The 19,532-nt window shown below is 40.9% G+C and overlaps 1 protein-coding gene across 1 annotated transcript in view; it reads left to right on the top strand.

Annotated features, from left to right (window-relative positions):
* EXTL3 (exostosin like glycosyltransferase 3) overlaps positions 1-10,969 on the top strand; it is an 83,259-nt gene extending 72,290 nt beyond the window's left edge. The window contains exons 6-7 of the mRNA XM_049632370.1: positions 457-585; positions 7,705-10,969. Of these exons, the coding sequence (XP_049488327.1) occupies positions 457-585; positions 7,705-7,914 (339 nt within the window). The 3' untranslated portion in view covers positions 7,915-10,969. The remainder of the gene's footprint in view (positions 1-456; positions 586-7,704) is intronic.
* The last annotated feature ends 8,563 nt before the right edge of the window (positions 10,970-19,532 follow it).

The following is a 19,532-nucleotide window of genomic DNA, read 5'->3' as shown; positions in this document are numbered from 1 at the left end:
TATGGCAATGGTTGAGAAATAATCAGATTCTAGAATCCACATGTAGAGGAACTGAGGGATTGGATGTTTTATGGCTCAATAACCAGGCTTTCCCCCTCACTTATCCCTTATTGTCATTGTCACAGAATGTTCAACTGAGCCACTGTCTGACCTAATTTGAAAAAATCTTTATATTGTTGTAAAATGAACTTTTGATCCTCAAAGGGGGGTGATAATGGCGATTTGGATGGGAAAATTATTTATTATTGCAGAAGATCTGCCTTGTAGGATGTTTAGCATCCTTGGCCACAACCCCCTAAATAAATGCCAGTAGCGATTCCACTAATGATTGTCACACCCAGCCCTCCCACCCCCACTACACTTCCTAACAGCTCCTAGATCCATGTATGTTTTTGCTGAAAGCCAAAGAACTGTGGCCTCTAACAGAGTATGTGATTCTTTTTCTACCCCTGACAGTATTATGCCTACCTGTATTCTTACGTGATGCCCCAGGCCATCCGAGATATGGTGGATGAATACATCAACTGTGAGGACATTGCCATGAACTTCCTTGTCTCCCACATCACTCGGAAACCCCCCATCAAGGTGAGGGTGCCAGTACTTCTGGAACTGGGGGTGCATGTGTACTTCAGTCACTTATTTTGCGGTAGTGCAATAGGTAATGAACCGTACCTCAGAGTCCTCATCTGCAGTTGTTGCAGAGTTAAGTGAGTTGTTCATACAGGGGCTCTCTGCCGCTAAGGCATAAATGGACAGAACTCGGAGGGTTTGGAACTTGGATGGGGAAAATGTTACATCTTTAATTTTCACTAATCTCTAACTGGAGTTAGCATTTCCATCAGTTATCAAACATGCTACAGTTCCTAAGAGTATTTACAGTAACTGATTTGTCACCAATAGAACTGACAGATATTTTCATATCACATTACATTTGTTGCTGCATCTTGAAGTATTATTTATGTTCACCATTGCTTTGAAATTATGGTAGTTACTAACTTTTCCATAGATCCATGGCATAAAAAATGTAAGGTTTCTGTGTTAACATACGTAAAGCTCTAAGAATAGTTCCTGGCACATAAGTAGTGCTATGAAAGGCATTTACTCAAAAACAAATCATCAGTACCTTCTGGATTCTAGAAATTTGAATTCTGTTTTTGTCTTTGAGTTAGTGAATAGATTTGACCAGAATATAATAACTTAATACTCTGTGCACAGAGAGACTGGTTACATAACCTTTTATGTCATCATCGCAGGTTCAGACAAGTGAAAGCTCTTCTGGTAGGGATGAGGGTCGGCCTCGTAAGGACCTTGCAGCAGTTAATATTTGAGAACCTGTTTGTCAGTTCAAACTAATAGTATTTATAACTATTCTGTCAGTATTTGTGTTATGGATTCACACCTGCTGTCCTTGAGGTTAAAAATTAAAAAGCTGATTAAGATCCTGTTGTCTTTATTGTTAAAAAGGCATATTATTTAATTTTATAAAATAAGTTTACCTTCATGTATTAATTAATAATAATTGGGCGGATATTTCATTCCTCTTATATTTTGAAGGTAAGTTGTAGACGAAGTAACCACCAGCATATGCTAATGATACTCCAGTCATATCTGTAGTGGTAGCAGAGTGGTAAACAGAGGACCTTGGGTCCATGCAACAAAGCATAAAAGGAAAGAAAGAAAAGCAATCGGAGGCCTTATGCATTCATTTATGCCTAATCAAACCTTTTCCCAAGTATGGCTCAGCATTATAACTTAACTCCGGATTACTCCATAGTTTTTTTCTATTCCTGGGCCTTCTGCTAAAGCCTCACAAGAAAATAATTAGCAAAACAATGCACCAAAAATTTTTTTTAAACTGTGAATAATAGTCATTACAATTACTTATATAAAAGTATAGTATGTTTCCCAGGTGCAGTGATAGATACTAATTAAATATTAAATGAAAATCTTTGTTTTCATTTTATGTGATGTTAAACAGATAAAAAGCACACTTCCTTATAAACGTTAAGCTAAAGAGACAGGGTTCTCAGAAATTAATAATTGGTGCAATTTTCTTTTCTTTCTTCATCCTTTCTTATGTGACCAGGGACTAAACTTCATCCAAGATGTATGCTTCTATTTATACTTCCCTAGTAGATCAGAAGACATTATCCATGAAAATTTAAAGTATCTGAGTGATTAGGTACCTAATAATATCATCAGTCACCTGAAGCACTCACAGACATGATGAATTTTTCATCCTTATTAAAGCGTGTTTGTCTACCATATTGGGCCAGTGTTTCATGAGCCAAACCATCTCTTCAGTGTAGAGAGTTAGACACAAATAATTTGCACTTGGTATACATGATCCTTACCAAGTAAAAACTTGAAAAATAAGTATTCTCTGTGAATTTTCTCAGTTCTGTGAGAATATAAGAAGAGTTCAAGATTAGGATGACTTTTTTAAGTCAAAAGTCAATAAATTAAGAATGTCTTCAAATTCTTAAATTAATTCCTTCAAATTCTGAGTCCAGTGATTTACTTAATAGTATAGAACCAGTTTGAGCTAAATATTTCAATTAATTTACCTAATTTTTTTTTTAATTTTTTTAATGTTTATTTATTTTTGAAACAGAGAGAGACAGAGCATGAAGAGGGGAGGGTCAGAGAGAGGGAGACACATAATCTGAAACAGGCTCCAGGCTCTGAGCTGTCAGCACAGAGCCCGATGTGGGGCTCGAACTCACGGACCTCGAGATCATGACCTGAGCCTAAGTCGGCTGCTTAACCGACTAAGCCACCCAGGCGCCCCTAATTTACCTAATTTTAATAGTATTAGGTATATGTGTTATTTTATGTTCTAAAATAGTAATTCTTTTTTTCCCTTTAACTACTTCAAATTTTCACTATCAAACTATATTCTCTCCCTTGTTATGATTAAGCAGGTATGACTGTTTTATACGATTAGCAGTGTTCTTTGAAAAATGTTAATATTGTAGGTGCTCCTGGGTGGCTCAGTCATTTGAGCATCCGACTCTTGATTTTGACTCAGGTCATGAACTCAGGGTCATGGGATCCAGCTTCTCCTCAGGCTCTGTGCTGACTGTGACGCCTGCTTGAGATTCTCATTCTCTCTCTCTCTCTCCCTCTCCCTCTCCCTCTCCCTTTCCCTCTCCCTCTCTCCCCCTCTCCTCCCCTTCCCTCCACCCCTCTTCCCTGCTTGTGCTCTCTCCCCCACCCCCACAAAAAGTATAATAAATAATAATAAAATGTTAATATTTTAACAATATTGACTAAATAAAGAAAAAGGAATTAGTTTCATATTATTGCTTTGAAAAATGTACTGTTTTCATTCAAGGAGGAGAAGATCTAGAATGTAAATAAGCTTCATTCAGAATAAAGGGCTTAAGGGGCACCTGGGTGGTTCAGTTGGTTAAGCATCTGACTTCAGCTCAGGTCACGATCTCACAGTTCATGAGTTCAAGCCCCATGTGGGTCTCTGCACTGACAGCAGGAACCTACTTGGGATTCTCTGTCTCCCTCTCTCTCTGCTCCACTTACACACACACGCACTCTCTCTCAAAAATAAATAAATAAACATTAAAAAAAAATAAAGGATTTAAAAGCCCAGCAGGAATTAAAAAGGAAGTAGAGAGTGATAAGGAAGTAGAGGTAGAAAGCATAAGTACGTATCTTAATTCTCTGGTAATAAGAGAGTCTCACCATCTGTTGAAGGGCTTTCCTTTCTGTTACTATGCCTGACACTAATACTTCTCTTGGACTGAATGTTCCCACATAAAATATAATCTATAGTATTGGTTAAGTGTTAAAAGTTCAAACTTCATTTTATACTACAGCTGTTGCTTCATGTTTCTAAATTCCTTTGTTTTGTTACATAATACAGTGTTTTATAATATATAAATACATATCCCAAAATGTATAGAAATGTATTTTATAAATGTACTGGGGTTGCTGTCTCAAATTTATTTTTACTGGTGGGGCACATAATTAGAAACCACTGCTTTAGTGAGAACAGCATAAAATATCTTTTTGTGTCAAATGGGATCATTTGCAGGGTTAGGGGCTTCTCTGTGGTTAGATGGTGTCTGGGATGAGGAGGAAGATTTTCAGGTATAGGGAGAACAGACTAGAATACTGGATATAGATGCTGTTTGATAATATCCTTCTCTTGACGAATCCTTTTTTTTTTTTTTTAATGTTTATTTTTGAGAGACAGAGAGAGAGAGAGACAGAGAGAGGGAGGGAGGGAGGGAGAATGAGTGGGGGAGGGGCAGAGAGAGAGGGAGACAGAATCCGAAGCAGGCTCCAGGCTCTGAGATACCAGCACAGAGGCTAACAAGGGGCTTGATCTCATGAACCACGAGATCATGGCCTGAACTGAAGTCAGACACTTAAGCAACCCAGGCGCCCCTTTTGATGAATTCTTGATGCCCATCTCCTGTTTCAGTGAGGGTGGTGGAAAAAGTGGTAACTCACTACTTCCTGTACACAACAAGGATCCTGTGAGAACTGGGAAGTGGGGGGGGCCTGGTGGGCTCCTTCACAGGGACCAAGGGACCACCTCTGTAGAAGTCCTGACCCCCTCAGACTTTTGGCTGTGTGGTGAGCAGCACCTCGGAGCACTGACCACTGCTCACCCGGTTCAACTATGGAGACTTGTGCGCTGACAGCTATGATTGGCTATATGTGATGTTTACTTGTTAGCTAAAAATTATGGGATGGGTCATTTAAGCTTAATTTCTTCCCTCAATTTATATTAGTAATAACAATTTTTAAATTATTTGTTAAAATATCTGTTCATAAATAAAAATTACTCAAGCCTTTTGGCATTTTTTTTTTTTTTTTTTGGTTCTCTGTGGTGGTAGCCTTTTTATTTTTATTTTTTTTTAAATATGTACTTTTTTGTAGTCTGCTTTTTAAAAAGTTCACAGTAAATTTTCTGGTTCTGGCAGTATTGTGGACTAGGTAACCTAAAAATAACATGTTTTTAGTGTTTATGTAACAGACTTTTCTTTCACTGTATAGTTGGGCTTATTATAAGACAGGAAGGGGGAACTAAAAATGAGAGTGGCAAGCATGTAAGGTGTCACTGGAACTCCCTTGGCTGGGATGCTGTTAATTTCATCCTTCCAGAGGCTTGTGTTTTATCACTCACATGAAAAGGAGTGAAGAACCGTTGGGCCTGTCAAAGGCAGAGAATCAGATACATCTGTACATATATGAATAAAGTGCTTATTTTATATATATATATATATATATATATACACACACACACACACACACACACACACACACATATATATATATATGGAACGCTTGCTATTTACTACTGGTTTACAATATGTGAATGAAATGTTTTTAAAAAGGGAAGAATATAACAAACATCCGTACCCAGCAGTTTTGCCAAATATTGACATTTTGCCCTATTTGTTTCAGATTATATATTTTTCTTCCTTTTTTAAAAAAGAAACAAATGGAGTAGATCCGTGTATCACCCTGTTCATTCCTCTTCTGCTGGGTCATGGCTACATGTACCTTCGCTTATACTTGATTATGCCAAACTATCTTCAAAACAGATGTACCAATGGATATTCTCACCCACACTGTATAATAGTTGCAGTTCCTACACATCTTTATTAACATTTGGTACTGTTAAACTTTCATTTTTGCCTACTTGATAGGTATAAAGTGTATCCCATTGTCTTAATTTACACTTACCTGATTATTAGAGGTTGAGCATTTTTCTCCTTGTTCCTTAGTCATTCTCCCATACCACCCGCCCTGGAGGGAGGGCAGGGCGAAGAGAGGCCCGGCTCCCACAGGCAGGGGTGGGCGGGAGCAGCTTTTAGCAGGCCTGAGAGTTCAGCCAGGGAATGGTAGTGAGTCAGGGTCTTTTTTTTCTGTTGCAGGATCAGCTTTGCCTTTTTTGAACTTTATATAAATGGAGTCATACAATATCTCCTCTCCATGTCTCTCAGTCTTGCTTTCGTATTTTTTAAAGCTTTTAGTTGATATTTTCTATTTATAATAATTTTATTATACTTTTCATCACTGACCTCTTCACACCCATCCATTGATTGAATTCAGTATGCTTTTCATTCCTATTCTGTTTGGTTCTTTTTCATAGTCTCTAGGACTGTTTTGATAATCCCTTTTTTCTTTATCAAACCTTAAGTAATCTTGCAAAATTTCCTTGCACGAATACACATTTATTGTCCTAGTAACCATCTGATAATCCTGCATTTTTGCAGGGTTTTGGGTTTTGTGATTTTACAGGGTTTTGGATTCTAATTCTGTTGTTTGTTTCTGCAGATTTTCCCTCATGTGGCTCATTCCCTTTTCTTGTGTGTGACTTTTGATTGTGAAATCATATTCTTTGAGATTTTACTTACGGCATTTGTAGGAAGGAGGGGTGCATTTATACCAGAGAGGATTTGCTTCTTCCATGCACCTGGGGTCAATACCTTGAGACCTGTTGAAGCTAAATTAGCATCTTGGGGCTTTTCAGGACACACAGGTAACATAACTCAGGTGTGTGAGGGCTAGCATGTGGTTGGTTATACATTCTCACAGGTGATGTTTCCTCTTCCACTTAGAGCTAAGACTGGGAAGAAAACAGTTTTCTGTGGAGCTGCCTCCAACCCATGCAGCCTTCCACTGGGTCCTGGTGTGTAAAAAAGTCTCCAGTAAGGTTTTGTAGCTCTTGCCTCCCCAGCCCGTTAAAATCCAAAGCTCCTGGCTATCTCATTGGATTCAGACTTTTTCATTATTTTGGCCTCTGAGGATTTCACTTCTTTCCTGACATTTCATCTCCTTTCTTTCATTATGAGCTTGGCCATACATTTAAAGAGATGGTGTATATAGTTCATACTGAATTTTCAGGTACTCTGTGCTGAGGGTGTTCTTATGTCATTTGGTCTGCCACATTGCTGATCTTGAAGCTGTTAAATTATTTATTATGCTTTTCTAATTTCTTGAAATTTCCCGGGCATCATCGTAACTACTGCTGTATAACCACTTTTCCATGCCTTTATAATTTTCCTAAACCTCTTTTTTTTGTAAACATTTTTTTAATGTTTATTTTTGAGAGAGATAAAGTGGGAGCGGGCGAGGGGCAGAGAGAGAGGGAGACACAGAATCTGAAGCAGACTCCAGGCTCTGAGCTGTCAGCACAGAGCCTGTTGCCGGGCTCGAACTCATGTGTGCTGGGAGATCATGACCTGAGCCGAAGTCTTACTTAACTGACTGAGCCACCCAGGTGTCCCCCTAAGCCTCTTTTTAATGGATGTGTAGTATTTTATAATTATTTAAATAGTCCCCTTTTGATGGGTACTTTTCTATTATCTTGCTATTGCAAAACATTGATGAAATGAACCATCTCATACCTACGTCTTGCTGTGCAACCAAGATAAATACTAGAGGTGGAGTTACTGAGACAAGTAATACTAAACATATTATAAGGCTTTTGGTATCTACAGTTCAGGTTATTTGGAAAGAGCACCCTTTTCAATGATATTAGATACATATGTGACAGAAAGAAAGCCTGGGCTGTGGCTCCTGACGTGCTCTGTGGGTGAATGTGGCCACCCAGGGTCACTGTCTTCCCTGGGAAATTGGAAGCATCGGATTGGTTAAGCTGCAGGATTTCTGTTGTACTAGCACCTGCGATTCTCACTCTGTTTGCTCTTTCTTCCCTATTCCCAGGTGACCTCTCGGTGGACTTTCCGATGCCCAGGATGCCCTCAGGCCCTGTCACACGATGATTCCCACTTTCATGAGCGGCACAAATGTATCAACTTTTTTGTCAAGGTGTATGGCTATATGCCCCTGCTGTACACTCAATTCAGGGTGGACTCTGTGCTCTTCAAAACCCGCCTGCCCCACGACAAGACCAAGTGCTTCAAGTTCATCTAGGGGCATTGCAAGTTTTAGGGAGAGGATGAGCAGAGAGGGGGAGATGGCTCCTAAGGTTCCTAGACATTGAAGGACCTCAGGGACATCCGCTGGGTGGGTGGCCCATGCCCTCTGCTGGGAGAGGTGGCAGGAAGAATGGAAAGGAAATAGCCTTCTTTCTCTTAAAGTCGGCCACACTGGGCCTGGAACCCTGGTCCAAGGACACCGGGGTTCCCTATACAGGGCACTGACTGATAGCTTACACTGAGGACCATGGGGACTCCGGAGAGTCACTCACGCAGTTCATAAGCCCAGGACAGCTGGTTTGTGATTTTTAAATTCAGTAACAGCTATTATTATTATTTAAAAGGAAAAAGTTTCAGATTTGCCATTCAAGGCTTATTTATATATATGTGTGTGTATATATACATATATATGTGTGTATATATGTATATAGATGCACACACACACTCTCACATACATATACATATACATATATATATATATATATATTTGGCGGGGGGGAGTTTGAAATTTCTGCCTGTTTCACAAAGTGAGGGACCCATCAGGTCTTCTGATGTTCTGTATGTTGGTGGAGACGGATCCTGGCCTCATGGTATCTAGCTCATCCTTAAGGATCATCTCCACACTCCCCAGGGCATCATTGTGCAGAAACAAAAAGGCCAGGCTTGGCCCTCCTGTGGGGCCTGGACGAGATAAGCCGTGTCGGTTTGTTCCTTCCCCCATCTGTTGCCACCCGGCGATCTGGAACTCGCGTCTTCCTGTCGCTTGAGTCCGTGGGGAGGACCTGCACCTCTGGGAACAGCGGAGCTTCCCTGTGCTGGATTCAGTGGTTTCAAGGATTCATCATTAGGCCGTGCTGTCCCAGAACTTGTCCCTGCGCCCCCATTCTCTCCCCTGTTGGAAAGAAGAATGAGGAAGGAGTGAGACCTGAAGACAGCTCTCCCAGATGGCTCTTTTTGTTCAGCCCTCCTTTTAAAACACATGTTGTGCTTTCCTGAAAGTTATCTCTTGTGTAAGAGAACAGAGAACTGGCAGGCACTTCCAGGTGTGATCTGCAGTGGTTTGCGGGTTGGCCTCCTCTCTCTGGCGTAGAATGAGTGAGCATCCTTTGCGGATCCCCACCCGGCTGGCCGGGAAGTCTTACAGCAAGGCGCCTGCCTTGGGATAAATACCTTGGTGAAATTCACCTTCCCCTCCGCCTTTGTCTGGACCTGTGCCCTATGTTACCTGTAGTTTTTAGATCCCCAATGCCAGGTTGGTTCCAGGACCCCTTGAGGTTTGGTATGTGCCACAACGATAGGAAGATCTAATTTGTTAAGTTAGGCTCCAGTCCAGCCTGAGATTTCACAGGCATTTGTACCTACATTACCACTTTCACTCCAGGTTTACATTTCTATTCCTTGGGCTGAAATGGAAATAAGCTATTGGGTTTTTTTTTGTTTGTTTGTTTGTTTGTTTTTTTTTTTTTTTGGTGGTAGTGGCAGTAGGGGAATGGAAGAGGGTATTAGAGGCATTTGGCAGGGATTTAGCCCATGGCTTGTACCATTTTTCTGGACCCCACTTTCTTTCAGTGAAGTTGAATATAGGTGGTTTCCTACAGCTGGACAAAAGCTCAGGTCTGTCCTGGTCATGCACATGCCTTAAGCCAGTTCCGTCTTCCCCAGACCTTGACACCCTGTGCTTCTATTTCTTGGGGGCACGTTCTCCTCTGACATGTCTGTATCAGTGGGTCTCTTCAAATATCATTTCGAAGCCAGACTCTGTCCCGTATAGATCCCATCCAGCTGGAGGGCTAGCTGGACCTAAGGGACCTCTCCTTCTTGGCAGACAAGACCAGGGCTGCGCCTGGGACTTGTGTCGTCCAGAGGTTCCCACTGGCATCCCACTGGCTCTTCCACAGAGGCAGCTACCCAGGAAATTCAATTCAGCTTCTCAGCAACCCAGCAAAGGGGTCCAACTCCCTGCATCCTAGCTTTCTAACTACCCTTTTCTTGATTCCTGACTTTATCCTTTTTAGCGGTAGCCTTCTTCCCTCCGGGGAGCCAAAGAGTGTGGTGTTTTGAGCTATATATGTGGCTGCTATTTTTATCTTGTTTATTTTAATGTGAGGAACTCATAAACTGACTTTTAGTGGGACCTGGTGAGAAAAGAGCAGTCTGTGTTAGGACCCCCATATATTGGAGCCAGGTTTTTTGGTCCCTGAATGCTCTTGGTGGATCCAGGAGTAGCTGAGTGGTCTGAGATTATGGATGACATCAAAGCATACTGCAGAAGGGCTAGGATGTCAGAGCCCCTGACAAGGCGAGCACTATTTTGACTTGAATGGAACACTAACCTGAAGGACTCCGAACAGCAGGCCCTGGTGGACACTGGCCATGTTCTTAAGGGACTCTCCTCAGTAGCAAGAGGTGGGGCAGTCAGACCTTTTATGTTGCTTGGTTAGGTGCTACTGGAGAGTGAGTGGCTGCTGCTTTTTGTAAGCTGGGTTAGGGGGAGGCCCAGCTCCATGCTTCAAATGCCTTTGATGCTGATCGGTCACCTTGGGAAACACAGATGTCATCTCTACCATGTAACTGTGACTCATTTGGAAGATGAAAACCGCTCACATGGGTTTCCCCAGCTGTCTGTAGGTAACACCTTGTTGCCTAGTCTTTGCACCCAGGGCCCCGGACATCCTTGTCCCCAGGTAGCCAGTTGCTTTTCACCATGAGGGACATTCACCTAAGTGAGAGCCTCCCCAAGGTGCTCATCAGTCTGTCTTGAGCCTTTGCACTCCTGGCAGTGGTTGTCTGTCTGGTGCGGACTGCTCCTCAGGCCGGGCCGGCTCGTGGTCACCGGGGTCCTGTGTTGGCAGGTGGAGTGGTCTGTGCAGGAGCTGCCTGTGTGTGTGCTCAGGGAGCTCCCGCCTTGAAATGATGATATGTTGAAGGGGGAAGCTCTTTGATGTCCAGGCCGTGTCCATCCGCCCCACCCTTTTTCCAGTCATGAGCACAATGGTCTTATGTTGGATTTTTGTAAAAAAAGAAAAAAATAAATGGAGACTTTAACTCAAGCAGCCTGGAGGTCCTTTGTGATTTTCCTCTGCAGGAACGGAAGAGTGACCCAAGAGAAGGTGCCTACCTGATTCCAGGGAGCCACAGCTGGGGCCCCTGCCAGCAGAAGGCCATGGGCTGTGTGGTTTGGTCTTGGTGCAGCCTTCGCACTTGAACCTGGGTGATGCTGTAAACACACGTGGATGTGGGCAGCCTCGCCTGGGTCCATTTCTGGGATTAGCCATTTGATTACATTGAAAGGAATTTGGGTGTCCTTTAACTGAATTGACTGGGATAGAGGATGGCATTTGCCACATTCTACCTCCTTCCTTTTTTCATGGTAATTAAGTGTGTTGTGATGCTGGGGGCTAGTGCGTTTAAATCTCAAAGATCTGCTGAGAGTTAATAAATGCAAGGAGTCTGCTGTTTGGCATGCAGCACAGATGAATGATTACTGGGGTAACGCGCTGAGAATTTCTCAGCAGCTCTTTCTGCATTCCATTTGTCTTAATGCCAACTCATTGTTCAAGGCAGTTGAAGCACTGGCTTCAGGAAGTCTTCCCTTCCTCGACACCACTGCTTGCCCCTGCCCCATCTCCTGTTTCGGCAGCTTGACCTGCCCGTCACCGCACTGCACACCTGATGGCTTCCAGCTCTGCAACCCATGCCACATTGGAAGTCTCTTGAGAACTGAGCACATCCTGAGTGCTGAATAGCTTTTTGATAATAATGATTTGACAAATCCAAAGAGGGTCACCTAGGAATCCTAGCTGGCAACAAGCTGAATAGTAACCAGTATCCTATCGTTTTTGGACTAGAGCTAATGTGGTATTATCAGATAGTGAAAGGAAGCCTGGCCCGTAATGGTTGACAAGTTTTTATTTAATCTTCATTGACAAAGGAAGACGAGAGAGCATGCCAAGAAGAGTTAAAAGACACAGAACGGGTTCCAGAAGAGACCATTAAAGTAAGGTGGGCAAGCCTGGTTTGTTACTTAATTTCACCTGTTTCTTGACTGACTGATGTATGTATGTATGTATGCTTGTTTTCAAGTTTTTCAAGTTTTTCAAGTTTTTATTTAAATTCCAGTTAGGGGGCGCCTGGGTGGCGCAGTCGGTTAAGCGTCCGACTTCAGCCAGGTCACGATCTCACGGTCCGTGAGTTCGAGCCCCGCGTCAGGCTCTGGGCTGATGGCTCGGAGCCTGGAGCCTGTTTCCGATTCTGTGTCTCCCTCTCTCTCTGCCCCTCCCCCGTTCATGCTCTGTCTCTCTCTGTCCCAAAAATAAATAAAAAAAACGTTGAAAAAAAAAATAAAAAAAAAAAATAAATAAATTCCAGTTAGTTAACTCTTAATTCAGCCAGTTGTTTTCTCTTTCTCAATTTGTCTTCGTATTTTGTGAAATTACAATCCTCATATTGCAGGGTTGTCCTGTTAGGATTTATTTAAACTATTGGTCTCAATATTTCATTATGAAAAATTAAGTATAATTTTTATGGTATAAACTTGTATACCTAACAATTATTTTACTATACTTGCTTTATAGCTATCTATTTATTGCTCCATCCAGCTATTCGCCCCTCTATTCATCCTTTATTTCTATTATTTTGATGTTTATTCATTTTTGAGAGAGATAGAGTATGAGCAAGGGAGGGGCAGAGAGAGGGAGAGACACAGAATTTGAAGCAGGTTCCAGGCTCTTAGCTATCAGCACAGAGCCTGATGTGGGGCTCAAACCCATGAACAGTGAGATCATGACCTGGAGCTGAAGCTGGACACTCAACCAACTAAGCCACCCAGGTGCCCCTATTCATCTTTTTATTCATCCTATTTCTGGTACATTTCTAAGTGAATTACATTAGTACACTTCCTTCCAAATATATAAGCACACATGTCATTAACTGGAGGTCAGTGTTAGTTTCTGTGTGTTCCATGTAAAATTTAAATACTAAATTTACACACTGAAGCACTCAGATCTTAGTGTACATTCTCTTGAGTTTTGACAAATGCATCCACCTGTGTAACCCTACCCCCCAATCAAGATACAGAACATTACTGTCAAGCCCAGAAAGTTCCCTTATGTTTCTTCCTTGTCAATCTCTGCTTCCACCCCCCCAGAGAAATCCAGTGATTTTGATTTTGTGTTTTCCACATTGGATTAGTTTTCCCTGTTCTAGAATTTCATATAATGGTGTCATATAATTTTACTTCTTTGTGGAAGGCTTCTAGAAACTCCGCATAATATTGTTGAGATTCACCCCATGCTGCATTTATTAATTGGTTCCTTTTATTGCTAAGTAGAATATACTTGTATGGCAACATTTGTCCATTCTATTGCTGGGAATTGGGCTGTTTATGGTTTTTAGCTATCAGGAATAAAACTGCCATGAATATTCATGTGCAAGTTTTTTTTTTTTTTTGCCTTTTTTAAAATGCTTCAAATTTTTATTTCTAGTTAGTTAACATGTAGTGTAATATTACTTTCAGGAGTAGAATTTAGTGATTATCATTTACATGTAACACCCAGTGCTCATCCCAACAAGTGCCCTCCTTAAAACCTGTCACCCATCTAGCTCATCCCCCGCCCACCTCCCCTTCAGCAACCCTCAGTTTGTTTTCTGTAGTTAAGACTCTCTTTTATGGTTCACTTCCCTCTTTTTATTCTTTCCCCCTATGTTCACCTGTTTCATTTCTTAAATTCCATATATGAGTGAAATCATATGGTACTTGTCTTTCTCTGACTTATTTCACTATTTCGCTTAACATTATACTGTCTAGGTCCATCCATATAGTTGCAAATTAAGGTTTCATTCTTTTTTATGGCTAATAAATATTCCATTGTGTGTGTGTGTGTCTTTATCCATCAGTTGGGACGAGCGGACATTTGGGCTCTTTCCATAATTTGGCTATTGTCGATAGCACTGCTATAAACATTGGGGTACATGTGTCCTTCTGAATCAGCATTTTTGTATCCTTTGGATAAATACCTAGTAGTGCAATTGCTGGATTGTAGGGTTTTAACTTTTTGAGGAATATCTATACTGTTTTCCATAGTGGCTGCTCCAGTTTGCATTCCCACAAACAGTGTTAAGAGGGTTCCCCATTCTCCTTCCGCATCCTTGCCAACATCTGTTGTTTCTTGTGTTAATTATGGCTATTCTGACAGGTGTGAGGTGGTATCTTATTGTAGTTTTTTTTGTTTGTTTTGTTTTTTTAGAGCATGAGTGGGGGAGAAGGGAAGAGGTAGGGAGAAAATCTTAAGCAGGTTCCATGCTTAGTGCAGATCGGTGCCTGACATGGGGCTCAATCCCACAACACTGGGGTCATGCCCTGAGCTGAAATTAAGAGTGGGACGCTCAACCAACTGAGCCACCCAGGCATCCCTCTCATTGTAGTTTTGATTTGCATTTCTCTCATGATGAGTGATACTAAGCATCTTTTCATGTGTTTTGTTAGCCATCTGGATGTCTTCTTTGGGAAAATGTTTATGTCTTCTGCCCATTTTTTAACTGGATCATTTTTTGGTTGTTGAGTTTGATAAATTCTTTATAGATTTTGGATACTAACCTTTCAATATGTCATTTGCAAATATCGTCTTCCATTCTGAAGGTTGCTTTTTAGTTTTGTTGATTATTTCCTTTGCTGTGCAGAAGCTTTTTATCTTGATGAGGTCCCAATAGTTCATTTTTGCTTTTGTTTCCCTTGCCTCTGGAGATGTGTCTAGTAAGTTCATGTGCAAGTCTTTTTGTGGATTTATGGTTTTCTCCCAGATAAATACCTAGGAGTGGAATTGTGTGATAAGGTAGGTATATATATATTTAGTTTTATAAAAAAAAAAAATGCTGGACCTTTTCCCAAGGTGATTGTACCCATTTCATACCCCTACCAATAATGTTGAGGGTTCCAATTACTCACCTCCTCATCAGTCTATGCTGTTGTTAATCTTTTTAGCCATGCTGGTGGGTAATGGTATCTTGTAGTTTCAGTGTGCATTTCCCTGAAGACTAATGACATTAAGCATGTTTTTTTACATGCTTACACCATTTATATATATATATTCCCTTTGTGAAGTATCTGGACAAATCTTTTTGCCCACATGGGGTTTGTCTCTCTCTCTCTCTCTTTTTTTTTTTTTTGTATTGTTTAAAAAAAACATTTTTAACAGATTTGATTTTTTTGAGCAGTTTTAGGTTCACAGAAAACTTGAGTGGAAAAGGAGAGCTCCCTCCTCTCTCACCCTTACCATCTTGCATTAGTGTGGTAAATTTGTTACAACTGATAAGCCAGTATTGACATATTAACTCAAGTCCCAGCTTACATCAGGGTTCATTCTTTGTGCAGTATATTCTGTGACTTTGACAAAAGTACAGTGACCTGCCCCAGACCTACTGACTATGACAGTATTCCATGGAAGTTTCACTGTCCTCCAAATTCTCTCTGCTCCCACTATTTGGTGCCTCCTTGTCTCTAACTCCTGGCAGCCATTGATCCTTTAACTGTCTCTTTCATTTTGCCTTTTCCAGAATGTTACATAGTTGGAATTGTATAAATGCAGCCTTCACAGAATGGCTTCTTCCACTTAGCAATATGAATGTCAGGTTCTTCATTGTTTTTGTGGTTTGATAGCCCATTTCTTATTATTGCTGGATAATATTCCATTGTAATGTCTTTTTATTGTTGATACTAGTCCACTGTCAGACATCTGTTTTATACATATTTCCCCCAACTTGTGGCTTGCCTATCCTTTTTCTTTATATCTTCTGATCAGCAGAAGCTTTTAATTTTAATGAGGTCCAATTTATAACATTTTCTCTTTGTTATTGCTTTCTATGACTCAAGAAACCCATGCCATGAGTTCTAAAGACATTCTCTTATGTTTTCCATTGAAAGCTTTATGGTGTTAGCATTTACACTTAGGTCTAGGATCTATCTCAAATTAATTTGGGGGCATGGAGTATAGTAGTCAAGGTTCTAATTCTTTCTTATTTTCTATTAATGTCTGATAATTCTTTTTTTTTTTTTTTTTTGTTTACATTTATTTTTTGAGAGACATAGAGCACAAGTTGGGGAGGGGCAGAGAGAGAAGGAGACACAGAATCTGAAACAGGCTCCAGACTCTGAGCCGTCAGCACAGAGCCTGACGCGGGGCTTGAACTCACAAACCATGAGATCATGACCTAAGCCAAAGTTGCACGCTCAACCGACTGAGCCACCCAGGTGCCCCTGAATGTCCGATCATTCTAACACCATTTGTTAAAGACTTTAATTGAGTTGCTTTGGGGCCTTTGTTGAAAATGTAGTGACTGTGTAGGTGGGGGTATTTCCCATCTCTCTCTATTGTCCGAGCTGATTTGTCAGTGCTGGTTGCTAGCACTGTCCTGGCTGGGTTACTGGAGCTCACAAGGTAGTCTTGCAGGAAGTAGACGTCCTCCAACGTGGTCACTGTTCTCAAGATTGCTTCGGGTACGATGGTGGTTACTTTGTAGTTCTCTAAATTTTAGGGTTAATTTGTCAATTTCTTTTAAAAACCTAAAATTAAAATATTTTTATTCTGGTAAAATTTACATAACGTACAAATGAACTTTTAGTCTGTTTTTATTTTTATTTATTTTTTTAACGTTTATTTATTTTTGAGACAGAGACAGAGCATGAACGGGGGAGGGTCAGAGAGAGGGAGACACAGAATCTGAAACAGGCTCCAGGCTCCGAGCTGTCAGCCCAGAGCCCGATGCGGGGCTCGAACTCACGGACCGTGAGATCATGACCTGAGCCGAAGTCGGACGCCAACCGACTGAGCCACCCAGGCGCCCCTTAGTCTGTTTTTAAATGGACAATTCAGTGTCATGAAGTACACTCACAGTGTGTAACCACTACCACTAGCAATTTCTGGAGCTTTCTCGTCTTCCCAACAGAAAAAGTCTGTTCCTCACTCCTTTCAGTCCCTGAGAACCTCTGTTTTGTTGCTATGAATCTGTCTATTCTGGACATTCATATAAATGGAATCACATAATATGGAGTTTTATGTGTCTGATTTAATTTACTTAGCATGTTTTCAAAGTTCATCATGTAGCATGTGTCAGAATTTCCTTTTTATGGTTGGATAATATGTCATTTTGCACACACACACACGTGGTCTTGGAAATTTGTTCTTCTGTACTTAGGAGAAATTTAGGAGAAACTTAAGTTTTATCTGTTATTCTTGTGAACTAAAGTCAAAAGAGCACAATGCATAGATTATATAATAGGTGCCTAATAAATGCTCATTGATGACTGGAAGGGCCTATAGATGACTGGAAAAGACTATATAACATCAAAGTTCACTATTTTCAAAATACTCTGAACATTGTAACTAGTTACTAGATTAAAAAGTTATATTAGATAATGTAAAAAAAAATGTTATCACAGGATTGTAGCAAGTCAGTCCCATCTCCAGGCTCTACTTCTACTTCCCTCGCTATTTACACATCTGCGGTTACTTCCTCCACTGAAGTCCTGAAACTTCAACATGTAAAAAATGCAGTATCTGCAAATCACAAAATGCCTGCACAGTATTTGTCTTTCTCTGACTTATTTCACATAGCATAATGCCTGTAAGGGCTAGCTGTGTGGCTGTAAAAGGTAGAATTTACTTTTTTTATGGCTGAATAATCTCCCACTGTGTGTGTGCACGTGCGCGTGTGTATATCCACATTTTCCTTATCCATTCATCCATTTATGGACACTCAGGCTGCTTCCATGTTTTGGCTGTTTTGAATACTGCTGTAGTGAACACAGGGGCTGCAGATACCTCTGAGATAATGATTTTATTTCCTTGGAATATATGCCTAGAAGTGGAATACTGGATCACATGGTAGTTGTAGTTTCAATTTTTTTTTGTAGGTTCAATTTTTTTTGTTTTTCACAGTGACTGCACCAATTTGCATTCCCACCAGTAGTGCACAAGGTTCCCTTTTCTCCACATCCTTGCCAACACTTATTTCTTATCTCTTTGATAATAGCTTTTCTAACAGGTGTGAAGTGATATCAATATTTACATTTTCCTGATAGTGATGTTGAGCACCTTTCCATGTACCTGTTGGCCACTTGTAGGTCTTCTTTGGAAAAATGTCTATTCAAATCCTTTGCCCATTTTAAAAAGTTTTTTTTTTGTTGTTGTTGAGTTGTAGGAGTTCTTTATATATTTTGTATATTAACTCCTTGTCAGATAGATGGTTTGCAAGTATTTTCTCCCATTTGGTAGGCTTCCTTTTATTCTGATAGTTTCCTTTGCTGTGCAGAACTCTTTAGTTTGATGTACTTCTACTTGTTGAGTTTCACTTTTGCTGCTTGCGCTTGGCGTCCTATCTAAAATATTATTGCCGAGGCCAGTGTCAAGGTGCTTTCTCCCTATATTTTCTTCCAGCAATTTTGGGTCTTAAATTTAAGGCTTTAATCCTTTTCAAATTAATTTTTGAGTGGTGTAAGATAGCAGTCCAATTACTTTATAATATAATTTATGGGGCGCCTGGGTGGCTCAGTCGGTTAAGCGGCCGACTTCGGCTCAGGTCATGATCTCGCAGTCTGTGTGTTCGAGCCCCACATCGGGCTCTGTGCTGACAGCTCAGAGCCTGGAGCCTGCTTGGGATTCTGTGTCTCCCTCTCTCTCTCACCCTTCCCTGTTCATGCTCTCTCTCTGTCTCAAAAAGAAAATAAAAACGTTTAAAAAAAATTAAAAAAAATATAATTTATCAAATTGGTTCCAACACCCAGTGCTCATCCCAAGTGCCCTCAATGCCCATCACCCACTTTCCCCTCTCCCCTACCCCCCATCAACCCTCAGTTTTTTCTCAGTATCCAAGAGTCTCTTATGGTTTGCCTCCCTCCCTCTCTGTAACTTTCCCCCCGCCCTTCCCTCCCCCTTGGTCTTCTGTTAAGTTTCTCAGGATCTACATGAGTGAAAACATATGGTATCTGTCTTTCTCTGACTGATTTCACTTAGCATAATACCCTCCAGTTCCATCCACGTTGGATAGCGATCTAATTACATTGTTCTGGCGTGTGTGTGTGACAACTGATGCTTAGATAGATGTCATCTGACATATCTGTTTTGAACAATTAAGCAGTATTATTTCCAATGCAGTAGCTTACTATTATGAGGATCTATGGGCAGTGGAGTTTAATGCTCTGCTTAATGCAGACAATCCTGATAATCTGCAAGGAAGGCAGTGATGGGCAGGGATTAACTAGCAGAGCCTGAACTGTTTTGTTCTGGACCTTCCTCCAGAAGGTTAGGCTGAAGGTTGATACCAATCTGTGTTGGTGTTTTTTTGTTTTTTTTTTTTTAGTTTATTTGAGAGCGAGCAGGGGAAGGGGCAGAGAGACGGGCAGTGAGAGAATCCCAAGCAGGCTCCGTGTTGTCAGCACAGAGCCAGATGCAGGGCTTGAACTCATGATCTATGAAATCATGACCTGAGCTGACATTAAGAGTCAGACGCTTAACTGAATAAGCCACAGGCACCCCTGTGTCAGTGTTTTTTATACAGATACAGCTCAGATAAAGTTAAGCACCTTTTCATACAGTTTAAGAAAAATATATGAATGCACAC

Source organism: Panthera uncia, chromosome B1 (assembly GCF_023721935.1).
Source record: "Panthera uncia isolate 11264 chromosome B1, Puncia_PCG_1.0, whole genome shotgun sequence".
NCBI lineage: Eukaryota > Metazoa > Chordata > Mammalia > Carnivora > Felidae > Panthera > Panthera uncia.
Note: the sequence above shows the minus strand (reverse complement) of the source record. Positions and strands in the feature narration are given on the sequence as shown.